The sequence below is a fragment of the Staurois parvus genome, unplaced genomic scaffold, assembly GCF_062004578.1.
Source record: "Staurois parvus isolate SC_StPar_1 unplaced genomic scaffold, SC_StPar_1.0 ptg000832l, whole genome shotgun sequence".
NCBI lineage: Eukaryota > Metazoa > Chordata > Amphibia > Anura > Ranidae > Staurois > Staurois parvus.
The window spans coordinates 2,769,137-2,783,139 of record NW_028318628.1 but is presented as its reverse complement, the minus strand read 5'-3'; the positions used below and the strand labels follow the sequence as shown (position 1 = coordinate 2,783,139).

General features: G+C 42.9%; 1 protein-coding gene across 1 annotated transcript in view; it reads right to left on the bottom strand.

Annotated features, from left to right (window-relative positions):
* Nucleotides 1-10,510, bottom strand: part of LOC149443774 (very-long-chain 3-oxoacyl-CoA reductase-like) — a 56,822-nt gene extending 46,312 nt beyond the window's left edge. Inside the window, exons 1-3 of the mRNA XM_089655304.1 lie at nt 10,140-10,510; nt 8,218-8,264; nt 1,099-1,174 (exon numbers count right to left, since the gene is read on the bottom strand). Of these exons, the coding sequence (XP_089511430.1) occupies nt 1,099-1,174; nt 8,218-8,264; nt 10,140-10,311 (295 nt within the window). The 5' untranslated portion in view covers nt 10,312-10,510. The remainder of the gene's footprint in view (nt 1-1,098; nt 1,175-8,217; nt 8,265-10,139) is intronic.
* Between the last annotated feature and the right edge of the window lie 3,493 nt (nt 10,511-14,003).

The following is a 14,003-nucleotide window of genomic DNA, read 5'->3' as shown; positions in this document are numbered from 1 at the left end:
GAGATGCCCCGCTTCGCCCCTAAACGAACTGCACACTGCGCCCGCAGATATCTTTTCCTTCCCTGTCCCACAGTGAGTACAGAGGTAGGGAGGTTCTGTGGGAGCGGATGGTGCTGTCACTTACAAGAGCGACTGTCAATTGCAAACACAAAAGCCAAACTTCTGTGTTTAAAAGAGACAATAGATATTGTTGTGCACAGGGCCCGTGCCAGAGCTGGCGGAACGTTGTTCCGTCACGTCCTAGCTGAAAAAGCCCTGATAACAACTAGGTCTTATTTTCGGGGTAGGTCTTATACTTTAGCGATTCCCAAAAATAGTACCAGGTCTTATACAGGATTTATATAGTGCCAACAGTTTTCTCAGTGCTTTACAATATAACGGGAGACAATACAGCAACAATACAGTTCAATACAAGAGGGATAGGAGAGCCCTGCTCCTTGGAGCTTACTGGTGTCATGATGTTGGCTTTGCCATATGACATTGGTCCTGAAAATATGAGGGCACCATAAAATGGAACGTCAATCAGCCACAGCTCAAGGAACCCCTAGCAACCTCTGGAGGAACCCTACGGCTCCAAAGTACCCTGGGGCTCCACGGTACCCTGGTTGAGAATGGCTTATCTTAAAAAATACACTTAGCTTAATTGTATGATATGATATTGTCTTTGGCTATCTCAAGAAGCATGTCTTCTACCATGATGCAATTTATGTTGAGATTGTATTTTTTTCTCCTCATGTTGGATGGCCTCATCCTATCTGCTTTTGCACAGTGTCGTGTTTCATTACAGGTATTGCGGTTTTGGCAAAGAGGAGGTAGGAGGCTGCCAAAACACCAGTTGAAGTGGACAAGATGATAAGGGGATATACTGGTGAGACAGTTCAAATAAATATGTGAGACACCTGAAATCAGTGGTTTGCAGGCATATGCTTCTCTGAATCTTAGTTAATCTTTTATTGCTGAACATCTAATTCACAGATGAGGCAGAATCTACCCTAAATTGCAATGTATTTTGTTAAAAGTGTGTAAACAATTATAACTTAATACAGAAAATCCAGGTGAGACAAAACCATTTCCTCCCAATTCACTTAGACATTATACCTATTTCTGCAGCCACCTTCTTAAGCTTCTCCAAGGTACGGCTTATTAGCACGACATCCAGTCCTCTTTTTGCAAGCTAGGAAATAAGTCAGCCATGTTACATACTTATAGAATAATATACAAACCACATTTACATCTGCAAAATACTTTGCCAAACATTACCACAAGAACATAACAGTTGGTCATGATTGTGAAAATACAAGCAAAACTTGGCAATGTTGGTTAGAATTCTGAACCTGCTGTTTGAAGTATTGGTATAATATTTTAAAGAGAGTAGAGGGAATTCATATTTGTAGATATTATTTAGAATTTCTTTGGCTGCTGCATCAAAATCGTAGGTGCTTGTGGACGATTCATGCACCTCATGTCTGACGAAGAGGCCCTGCTCGGCTCAGAAATGTTGCACCTTTCTTTTTGTGATGTGATCATTCTTCAATGAAAAAGCTTTTCGGACGACATTGATGATCCATGGCTTGTTGGCAAATATGAATAGTGATTCACGCACCTGTCTCAGAAAAGTATATGAATCTGTCTAGGCATTGATGTCTGAGTGTCCTTACTGGACTCTCCTTCCTCAGTGCACTCCCTCCCTCTTCAGCCACTGTTCCTGTCACCCATACAGATGCATGGCAGAGGAGTGGGCAGATCCTGATGGAGAACTGAAAGACTAGTTCCTCATCAGGTCTGCCTGTCTTTTGAATGACAGTACATGGCACTGGGCAGATCTATAGCCACTATAAAGTCAATAGCAGCTTTCAAATCCCATTGATTTTCGATGTAAATCAAAAATTAAGCAGACCTGATAAGGAACTAGTCTCTCTGTTCCCCCTGAGGCTCCCCCCACCAAGTGACACAAGTCATTTCCTAGATATGGGCATTGCCATATTTGGTTAATGACCAATATCCTTGACCCCTTAGTTCACAATTAGACTTGCGATGGAGAAACTCCTGTCCAACAGTTTTGTTTCGTTTTTGGATGCATTTGTTAACTGAAGAATTTGTTCCGGATGCATTCATTAATGGGCCCTCTTCATTTTTGGAATTAATTTTGTATCTTTGGTATTCCGTTTGTTTCATTCAGTTGTTAAGGAGCCAGCGGCCACTGCGTCCTTAACAACCATGACTCATCTGCTGTCAGTGGGATTCCCTCCTGTCAGCAGAATGTAAACAAAAGAAGTGCTGGTTCCATTTTTTTTTTTAAATAAACAGCGTGCTCTGCCCCCCAATCCATACCTGGCCCTTCGAGTCTGTTTTGGATTTTGAGGGGAACAACATGCCAAAATTAAAAAAAAAAAAAAGAAAAAATGGAGCGGGGTCCCCCCCAAAATCTGTACCAGAACCTTATCTGAGCATGCAGCCCGGCAGGCCAGGAAAAAAGTTCTCTTCCCCTCAACCCTGGGCAGTGGTTGTGGGGGTCTGCGGGCTGGAGGCTTATCAAAATTTGAAAGCCCCCTTTAATAAGGGGGTCCCCCAGATCCTTCCAATGTGAATGAGTATGGGGCACATAGTACCCCTACTCATTCAAGAAAAGAACTGTCAAACAAAAGTAGAAAAAAACAACAGAGACAGTTTTTAACAAGTATTTTATTAAACTCCCCCCTCCCAAAAAATAAATGTCCTCTGAAGTAGATCCAACGTTAATCAGAATGAACGCCGACCCACGTCTTTGGCGGGCAGTTTTTTTTATTTTTGTGCGGGTCGGCTTCTCAATAAATCTGAATGCATCCGAATGAACCCAAAAATTTTGCTATAATTTTTTTTCAGATTCATTCAGATTTGTTATGATGTCCATTTGGAAATTCAGATATATGCGAATCTCCGAAAATTAAATTTTTGTTTGAAAAATGAATCTGAACAAACTAAATCGCACATGTCTAGTGGACAGAGTCCTGTGTGGGAAGCTGTGATATTCATGCACGGATTTACAGCACTGGCATGACCTGCTCTGAGAACTGGTGTACCTCTATATGCCAGCTTAGAGTTGGTCTTAATTACTGCCAGCTACCTAATCTGCGAACTGGCAGTAATTCTTTATATATATGTAGTGGTAGTTAGAACTACCTGAATTGGTTGCCCATGTTGGTAAGGTTACCAAAACTGATGCAAATGCTTGCCAGAATTAGGCACAGGTACTTCTAAGAGGAACTGCCACCAAAGTGCCATTAAGGCTTTAGTACATTTCCTTCAGCATGTTTTACCAGGAAAAAATGTTTATTTGGTATTTTGGTTATGGAAAGGAAACCAGGTGTGTGCGTTTCATGTATGCTTGATATCCACTTGCCGACCTGCCACAGTACATATACAGAAGCTGTTCGGAAAATGCAGGCAAAATCACGTACATATACGTGATTTTGCTTGCTCTAGTTCAGAGGTGCAACCCAAAATCCCCCCCCCCCCCTTCGCATGAACACTGGACACCGGACACAGCAGACACAGCAGATTGCAGACCCCTATACTTGGGCCCAATGATCATGTGATCACAGTGTCTACAAAGCTGTTATGAATGAATTCATTCATAAAAGCTGTTTCACAGGCTGTGAATGGCCCACAGCTGTCACATGGAGCCTGGGCCAATCACAGCACCCTGTACCATGTGATTAGATGTAGCCAATCACAGATCACTAGTGATCACAGCTGTCATGAATGCAACCCATTCACGGCAGTTGAAAACTGATTTTCATTGTAACAGAAAACAAAGTAGTTCATATAATATATATTTCTGATCACCACATCAGAGTAGTACAGTGTGGTGACACTGAACTACTCTGATGAAAGTATGTAAAAAAGAAAATAGTAAAAAAAAGAAAACAAAAAAAATTTAAAACACAAAAAGTTTTAAAAACATTTAATTGAAAATAAGTTAATTTTTTATTTTTTTACATACTGTCACCAATCAGTATCCCTGCTCACCTCCACACCAGTCGTATGGTTTACTGCACTGGTGACAGTACGTAATAAAAAAACAATTGTGAAAAAATACAAATTTCGTCCAATTTATTTATTTAACCACTTGCCCTCATGAGGATTTACCCCCCTTAATGACCAGGCCTCTTTTTGATACTCCGCGCTGCACTAATTCAACTGATAATTGCGCAGTCATGCAATTCTGCTTCCAAACGAAATTTATGTCCTTTTTTCACACAAATAGAGCTTTCTTTCGGTGGTATTTGATCACCTGTGCGCTTTCTTTTTTTCACGCTATAAACAAAAAAAGACCAAACATTTTGAAGAAAAACAATATTTTCTACTTTCAGCTATAAAAAATATATAGTAAACTCAAAGTTGGTTATAAATTTAGACCAAAATGTATTCTGCTACATGTTTTTGGTAAAAAAAATCCCAATAAGTGTATATTCATTGGTTTGTGTGAAAGTTATAGCGTCTACAAACTATGGTATAGATACTGCAATTTACGCCATTTTTTTGCTATACAGCGCTGCGCTAGTTTAATGGACAATTGCGCGGTCATGCAATACAATACATAAATGAAATTTACATCCTTTTTTTCCCCACAAATTGAGCTTTCTTTCGGTGGTATTTGATCGCCTGTGCGGTTTTTATTTTTTGCGCTATAAGAAAAAAAGTCTGACAATTTTGAGTAAAAAAAGCTATATTTTGGACTTTTTGCTATAAAACATGTCCAGTAAAAAAAAAATTTAAAAATCAAATTTAGTCATAAATTTCTGCCAAAATGCATTCTGCGACATGTCTTTGCTACAAAAAACCCCAATACGTGTAAATTAATTGGTTTACGTGAAAGTTATAGCGTTTACAAATGGCGGGAAAGATACTGGGATTTTAATTTTTTTTTTACTAATAATGGCGGCGATCAGTGACTTATGGCGGCGATCAGCGACTTATGGCTGGACTGCGGCGGACATTCTGACACTGGGGGGGAACTGACTTGGGGTCGCTGACATCCCCAGTGACACCAATACAGTGATCAGTGCAAAAAAAAAACACTGACACTGTACTAATGGCAGTGGGGAGGAAGGGGTTAACTTTATTATTCAGTGAAAGGGTTAACTGTGTGAGGGGAGTGTTTTACTAGGGGACGGGGGTGTGTACTGCAGGGAACACCGCTGATTGGGACAGATAAACTCTTCTGTCCCGATCAGTGTGTCAGGAGCTGTCAGGGAACTGACAGAAAGCACAGCTACTGCAGCTGTGCTCTCTGTCACTGATTGCCGCTAATCGCCAGCACGTAGCCGGTAACGACCGGCTATGACCTGGCAACTGACATCCGTGGCCATGGTCAGTGGGACAGGTAGGGCGGCAGTGTGCCTCGCGCGTGCCCCCTACCTGTTTTAAAAACACATGTTTTAAAACGTGGTTTTGCCCAGCTGTGCCGCCCTGCCGCCGTATTTCTACAGTGACTGGGCGGCATGTGGTTAAAAAATAATTACAACTTCAAAAGACTTGCCATACCTCTTGCTACATGCCTCAGACTGTCTACTTTCCAAAAAGGGGTAATTTTAAGGGCCTAAAGAAATGATACAGGCCGTCAGTACATCAAGAATGATCAGTTTTCAAATATATATACCATAGTATGTAGACGCTATAACTTTCACGCAAACCAATTAATATACACTTATTGCGATTTTTTTTTTTTTACAAAAGACATGTAGCAGAATACCTTTTGGGCTAAATTAATGACGAAAATTGATTTTATTGGATATGTTTTACAACAGAAAGTCGAAAATACTGTTTTTCTTTACAAAATTTTATGTTCTTTTTTGTTTATATTGCAAAAAATTTAAAAACAGTGGTGATAAAACACTATCAAAAGAAAGCTCTATTTGTGTGAAAAAAATAAAAGCTTTGTTTGTGTGAAAAAAAATGATTAAAAAATGAATTTGCGTACAGTGTTGCATGATCGCGCATTTGCCAGTTAAAGTAGCTCAGTGCTGAATAGCAAAAATTGCCCTAGTCATGAAGAGGGGTAAAATCATCTGGAGCACAAGTGAATATTATAATTTAGTTGAATTCTTGTATGTTGTTATATTGTTTTGTTCTTTGATTGTCTTTCTTCTGTTTTACTTTTCATAAAAGGAAAACTAACAAAAACACCTAAAAATAAGAGCTCTTCCACATTGGCATATATTAGAGCGTATCTGAGTAAAATATGCTGTACTCACTTAAATACGTTCAAACCTCCTGTATTTGCTTTTACAGTGAAGGAAATAAGTATTTGATCCCTTGCTGATTTTGAATGTTTGCCCACTCCCAAAGAAATGATCAGTCTAAAAATCGAATGGCAGGTGTATTGTAACACTGAGAGACAGAGTAGCAACACAAAATTCAAAAGAAATGCATGTCTAATAAATGATGCACTGATTTGCATGTTCATGAGAGAAATAAGTATTTGATCCCCTTCACAAAGCATGACTTAGTACTTGGTGACAAATCCCTTGTTGGCAATCACAGAGGTCAGACATTTCCTGTAGTTGGCCACCAGGTTTGCACACATCTCAGGAGGGATTTTGGCCCACTCCTCTTGACAGATCCTCTCTGGCAACTTTGGCGTTTGGCAACTTGAACTTTCAGCTCCCTCCACAGATTTTTAATCAGATTAAGGTCTGGAGACTGGCTAGGCCACTCCAGGACCTTAATGTGCTTCTTCTTGAGCCACTCCATTATTGCTTTGGCTGTGTGTTTTGGGTCATTGTTATGCTGGAACACCCATCCACGAACCCATTTTCAATGCCCTGGCTGAGGGAAGAAGGTTCTCACCAAAACTTTGATGGTATATTGCCCTGTCCATAGTCCCTTTGATGCGGTGCAGTTGTCCTGTCCCCTTAGCAGAAAAACACCCCCAAAGCAGAATGTTTCCACCACCATGTTTGACAGTTGGGATGGTGTTCTTGGGGTCATAGGCAGAATTCCTCCTCCTCCAAACACGTCGAGTTGAGTTGATGCCAAAGAGCTCGATTTTGGTTTCATCTGACCACAACACTTTCAACCAGTCCTCTTCTGCATCATTCAGATATTCAGTGGCAAACTTCAGATGAGCCTGGACATGGGCTTCCTTGAGCAGAGGGACCTTGCGGGCACTGCAGGATTTCAATCCTTGTCAGCGTAGTGTGTTGTCAATTGTTTTCTTGGTGACTGTGGTCTCAGCTGCCTGGAGATCATTGAAAAGATCCTCACTTGTAGTCCTGGGATGATACCTCAGTGTTCTCATGATCATTGGCACTCCACGAGGTGAGATCTTGCAAGGTACACCAGACCTAGGGAGACTGACAGTTGTTTTGTGTTTCTTCCATTTGCGAATGATTGCACCAACTGTTGTCACCTTCTCACCAAGCTGCTTGGCGATAGTTTTGTAGCACCAGTCCAGCCTTGTGTAGGTCTACAATCTTGTCTCTGACATCCTTTGTTGGTATTCTGTCTCTCAGTGTTACAATACACCTACCATTCGATTTTTAGACAGATCATTTCTTTTTGAATGGGCAAACATTCAAAATCAGCAGGGATCAAATGCTTATTTCCTTCACTGTATATGCAAGAGCATAAGGCCATTTTTTCTATGAAGGCACATTTTTGAGTTTGGAAAAGTACATCCATACATGTGAGTATGTAAACACAAGTACATCATCACCCCTCCTTGTACAATCAGAGAACACCTTGTATTCACAGAAAAAATAGAAAGGTGTTCCATGAAAGGACATGGTGCAGAGAAAGTGGCCCCCCTTGGCCAGTGGCCAGTGGCCAGTATGGCAACTGCTTGCATACAGCCTGATCAGACCAGTAGATTGCAGCTATCAATGTAGTAGGGCCAAATACTACAGTTATTTCCAGCTTCCCTAGTGGCCCATCGGGTATGAGGAATGTATACTTAGAGTATGCCAAGCAGGGCCAATCTAAGTATTTAATACAAATATTTCCTAAGTTCAGCTTTAACCACCCAGGTGCAGGGGCGGACTGACCATTTGAAAACTCGGGCGCTGCCCGAGGGCCCGGGGTCAGTAGGGGGCCCCATGAGATGCCCCTGGTACCTTTTTCATAGGCTTTTGTGATTTGGGGCAAGGACACAGGGGCCTCATGATCCCCTATTGCCCCATGAGTTGTCAGTCCGCCCCTGCCCAGGTGTATCATCATCTAAAAGCAAAGACTTACCTCTCGTGCATATGCCTTTCCTATGCCATCTGTAGCCCCTGTTACCACTGCAAAAGAAGACATGAGAATCAGGTCTTTGCTGTATGCAGCTTAGGAGTGAGTACACACTACTGCAATTTTTTTATACACAACATTGCAGCACAAACATTTTTTTTATGTGACATTTTATATTTGAATCTTTTTTTTTTTGTGTAGACAGACATGTGGTCATCTCAACTGATGTGCTCTAAAAGCATCCATATATTTTAAAGATCTCTCAAATTTACTAATTCATTATAATGCACTTCAGGCAATAAGCACGTTCTCTAATTTCTAATGCCAGTACAAAGGATTATATCTATTGTGCCTGGTTCACACTAGTCAGATTTGTTTGGATCGCACAGAACCGCAAACGGTGAAAATAACATTGGTTTCAATGGTGACTGTTCACATCAATGCAGTGCAGCTGCAATGCCACTTTGGGGAAGTGCCCTGTGCTACTTTGGTACGATGCAGTAAGATTTTGTGGTCCGTAGACTTCAATGGAAACGTATCAGAAACCCATGTACATGCAATTGAATTTTCCTCAAGTTATCAAATCGTGGCCAACAACACACACCTGTAAAATCGCATTGCAGTCACTCATGCACACATATTGCACAGCAGAGGGTGGGAGCCGCCCAAGGTTAACAAGCAGGTGATTGGGTGCTAGATGAAGAGCAGTCCTAGCAATCAATCACTGTCTGTCAATCACTGCGTGTAAGATAGGATAGTTAAAGGGGCTAAGGACATTAGTGTGAAGGGGGGGGCCGAGGACAGTAATGTGGGGGCTGAGGACATTAAAGTGGGAGGTGCTGAGGACAGTAATGTGGGGGGCTGAGGACAGTAACATGGGGGGGGGGGGCTGAGGACAGTAACATGGGAGGGTCTGGGGACTGTAAAATAGGGGGTGGAGGACAGTAACTTGGGGGGGGGGGCTGAGGAGAGTAACATGGGGGGGTCTGGGGACAGTAGCATGGGAGGGTCTAGGGACAGTAAAATGGGGGTCTGGGGACAGTAACATGGGGGGGTTGAGGACAGTAACATGGGGGGGCTGAGGACAGTAACAAGGGGGGGCCTTAGGACAGAAATGTGGGGGCTGAGGACAGTAACATGGGGGGGTCTGGGGACAGTAATGTGGGAGGGTGACGTAAAAAGGGGCAGAGTTCTCCTAAGTAAAGGGGGCAGAGGACAGTACTGTTAGGGGGGGGGGGGGCAGCTGAGGACACTCATCATGAGTGATCTTGATGTGAATGAAGAGGGGACTGTGCTGTGCAGTGGGGATTGAGAACACTGATGTGAACAGGTTCAGATCTGTACCTGTGCATTTGGTGCACGTGTTGTGGGTAGGTCAGCATTACCTGATAGAAACCTGAAGAAGTCCCTGACCCTTTTTTAAAATCGCACCGCAGCAACACATAGTTTGGCGCATACAAAAGTGCACCACAGGAGCCTACATGAGATTCTGACCTCTGATGCATGATCATTTTTCTTCCCGGACCTTGGTAAATTTTAATTCAATACCCCTGCTTTATATGAATTGCATTTGGTTGCTCAATTAACTATTTCTTCCATGGTTTTTGATAGTATTTGTATTGCACAATTTAATAACCTAGTAATACTTAGTGGTTCACTTCATATGATCTATGTTGTAACTTGTTATTTTGTTATTATATTTGTTATTTTATAGCTTATGTTGTGCATCATCAGAGTGCAGGAGAGCTGTGATTAGAGTTCCTATAAGGAGAGTCCAGAAGCTGTGTCCCAGTGCAGTCCACACAGTCCACTGACCACACATGACACTGTAGAAGGACATGACAGTGGCCTGGCTGAGCTCACATTACACGATCCACTGACAGCCTGCCTTCCTCTATAATAATACAACGACATGGGCTTCACCTTACCTGCCCAGCGCCCATACCGGGTGAGATCGCTCCTCCAGAAGCCGGACAGCACATGGATCCTCAGCCCCCGCAGGATCCTCAGCATCAGCTTCAGTAGAAGAAATCCGGCCAGCAGCAGCCCCAGCAGGGTGAACATTGTCTCCAGCAGACACGGCTCCCTGGACTCTGCCATGTCCTCTGTGTACAGCGCAGTGTGCCTTGTGTGCCGATCCCAGGCGGGGCTCCTTATCTCTGCACACTGCGATGACAGCTCGGTGTGCACACTGCTGAGGGACAATGAACTCCTGCTGATAGCAATCTCAACTTCAGGAAAATTCCTGAAATACTATAAATGTACAAGTATGAATATGTATTGTCCCAGGGCTCACAAATGGAAGGACAATGTCTTCTTTAACCTTTCAGCTGCCAGAGCTATTTTAGATTGCATAAAGCCCGGAAACGTGATATATTTTCTGAAAGCAGACACCTTACAGAATAAAATAGAGGTAGTTCCAGTTTCTTACGTCACAGAATATTATTGCAAAATTTCAGTACAAAATACACTAAAGTTAATTTTAGGGCACATAAATGCAATGAATTACCCAATTTTTTGGTAAAATATAAAAGATGAGGTTTTACTGAGTAAATAGATATGCAACCTTAAATTTGCGTGCGCCTGTGAAATGGCAACAAACTTACACTATATTTTCCATAGGTGACGTTTTGAAAGTCCCCTATAGGTCATCAGTTTGGCATTACAGAAGAAGTCTGGTGCTAGAAATACTGCACTCGCTCCAGTCTGCACAGCGATATATACCATGTATCGCAACCAGGGGTGGACTGACCATTTGGAAACTCGGGCACTGCCCGAGGGCCCGGTATCAGTAGGGGGCCCCATGAGATGCCCCCGGTACCTTTTTCATAGGCTTTTTTGAGTTTGGGCAAGGACACAGGGGCCCCATGATCCCCTATTGCCCGGGGGCTCCATGAGTTGTCAGTCCGCCCCTGCCTGGTACCTTTTCCATAGGCTTTTTTTGAGTTTGGGCAAGGACACAGGGGCCCCATGATCCCCTATTGCCCGGGGGCCCCATGAGTTGTCAGTCTGCCCCTGATCGCAAATGTGTTTTGCGAATGGGCACCTCCTATGCGTGTGTTTATGTTTGCCCGTATGTGATGATGTGGGGGGAGGGGCTCAAAAATTTTAAAGGGGAGGATTTTATGTGCTTGGGTATAGGTTAAATTTTTTACAATTTAAAATAAAATTATACTTAACTTGTTTTTCCATCACATAGGGAACAAAAAGTCCCCTATGTGATAATGTTTTTTGGTTACAGGTTCTCTTTAATGAGACAATTGGGGTTTAAAAAGCCCTGGATGTCTCCCCTGTGCTCCACTGAATTTAATGCAGTGCAGATTGCACTGCATTTATTCTTTCTCGGCCATTCTGGCTGGGGACACTGACAATAGGGACTTGGAAGTGATGTTTTACGGGATGCTTCAGGGTCAGTATTACAGATTGCTACCCCACTGCTTCAGAGTCAGCAACAAAAAGGTGAGGAGAGTGGATGGACGTGTGTCTACTCTGCTCTCTCCCCTCTACTCACAGATGGGCAAGCATAGCCCAGGATACATGGCAGGGGCCATGTGGAAGCAATCAGGTGGCAGTGCAGCCACCAGAATGCTTCCATCTGAAAAGCAGGGGTCTACTTATCAGATGTACGCACAATAACAGTGGCTGCAGCCACCGGGAGTGTTTGTAAACCCCATGCTGTGAGGACTGTAGAATATACGGACCTGGCAGTGAGAGGGTTAAGGGCTCTTTCACACAGGCATTCTGATCATGTTCATCTGTCAGTTTCCAGGCAGATCTGATCAGAAGGTCTATGCAGCCCCATGGACATGCAGATGTAAACAGACGTGTGCCCATTTACACCCAGCTACTTCTGTGTCCATCCAGGTCCAAAGAAAAAAAAAACGGAAAAGCACTGCGGACATTTGCGGACCAGATCGAAGGTGGTGTGTTGTACATAGACAGTGGAATCCATTTTTACACCTGGCCCCCCTTAGAGCTAGTATGGGTCCACCCATGTCTGTCAGGCAGAATATGAATGGGTACAGATGTCAAAATAGTGACATCTGTCCTGTTGACATCTGATTTAGCAGGGATCTGCTCATGGAACTCCTGCTAAGCTGGCAAACCCCATTCCATGTGATAGGAGCTGGCCCTTTCACACAGGCGTTCAGTCTAGACCTGTCTGTCAGGTTTTGAGACAGATCCAGACTGAACCACAATATATGGCCCATTTCACACAGGGTAGACCCTGCCTGCAATCTGCTTACTGAGGAGGGGATCTGTCTGCTGATCACCCGCTGAGCAGGTGGATGACAGGTCCGTGTCTGCTCCACTTATGCAGAGCAGACACAGCCCATTCTCCTCTATGGGTGGTCAGATGTAAATGGACTGCCTGTCCATTTACACCCAACCGCCATCCAATCTGTTCTTCTGGATCGAAAGAGAACTGATCCTCATATGTCTGTTTTTATACACGTCCATTTACACCCGCCGCTCCATAGAGGAGAATGGAGGTTCTGATCTGGTCCATCTGAAAAAAGGACTTTCGTGTGAAAGGGGCCTAAATCTGTGGGCGGGCGGATGTAAATAGATGATTATCTGATTACATCCACCTACATCCATGTCTTTTCAGGTCTGTTTTTTTAAACAGAACAAGGCTGCGTCATTTTTTGTTTAGACAGATCTGAATAGATGTAATTAGATGCCATGTACATCTGTCCCGTTTATGTCCATTTTAAGGCAAGAGACTTTTTTTTATACTTTGTCACCTATGATTTGTTTCAAAACAGATGTAAACTGAACTGAAGTGCAAACTGATGTAAACTGAACTGAACAAAAGACAGATGTACAAATTGATGTGATTTTTTTTGTGTGTGTGAACAGATAACACCGGTGAGAAAGGACCACTCACCTACCAGTGACACCTGTGCCAGCACTGACTACAGAGACATTTTGGGAATGACAGCGTAGAACCCTGTCACTCCTCATCAGCTCTTTACCACATAAGGCTTCACTGTCTTCATCCCATCGACTAGGAAGGGAGCCACAGTAATACACTGCAAGGTCTTGCATCTCCTGGTCAGTGCAGGATTTATAAGTTGGCAAAAGGGGCAACTTTCATGAGCTGACAGAAGGGGCCCCCCCCATATACAAAAATAATATAAAACAATTTTTAAAATTATATTAAATAATCAAAAATAAATATAAAATTATATAACATACTGTATATAACAATAATTTTTGTTTTCATTTTAATAAATGTATCTTTAAGATTTTTGCTGGTCATCATCTGTAAATGTTTTTAATCTGGACTGGTATATTGTGTAATTTTTTTAAATAATTTTTGGCAAATCAAACGAACCACACATAGAGCACCTACTTTCATAAGGAAGGAAGCCCATATGTGCGTGTGCATGTGTGACCTCAGAATGATGTTATGTCATCCATACTCTGTGTATGAGGGCCCCCCCAAACCTGAAGTGCCCCATGCCCTCCAAGATCTTAATTTTGCCCTATATGTGGTTCCAGGCAGGGTGCCTAGGACTGGTTCCGTTCCATAGTGGGGCCCAAGGATAGGGCCCAACCGCTCACTAGGGTACATCCCAAGCACCAGACCACCCAACCTAGGGACCTCTGTCTCCTGGCCACCATCTCACACTCCCAAGCTAGATGCTCTTCTTCAGTCTACCAAAGAGTTAACCTGTACTTTCTACACTTTGTTCCCCAAAGCATTATTCATAGTGGACTCATACTCTTCTTCACATGAACCAGGCCAGACATTGTAACTTAATCATGAAATGGTTTACTGATCA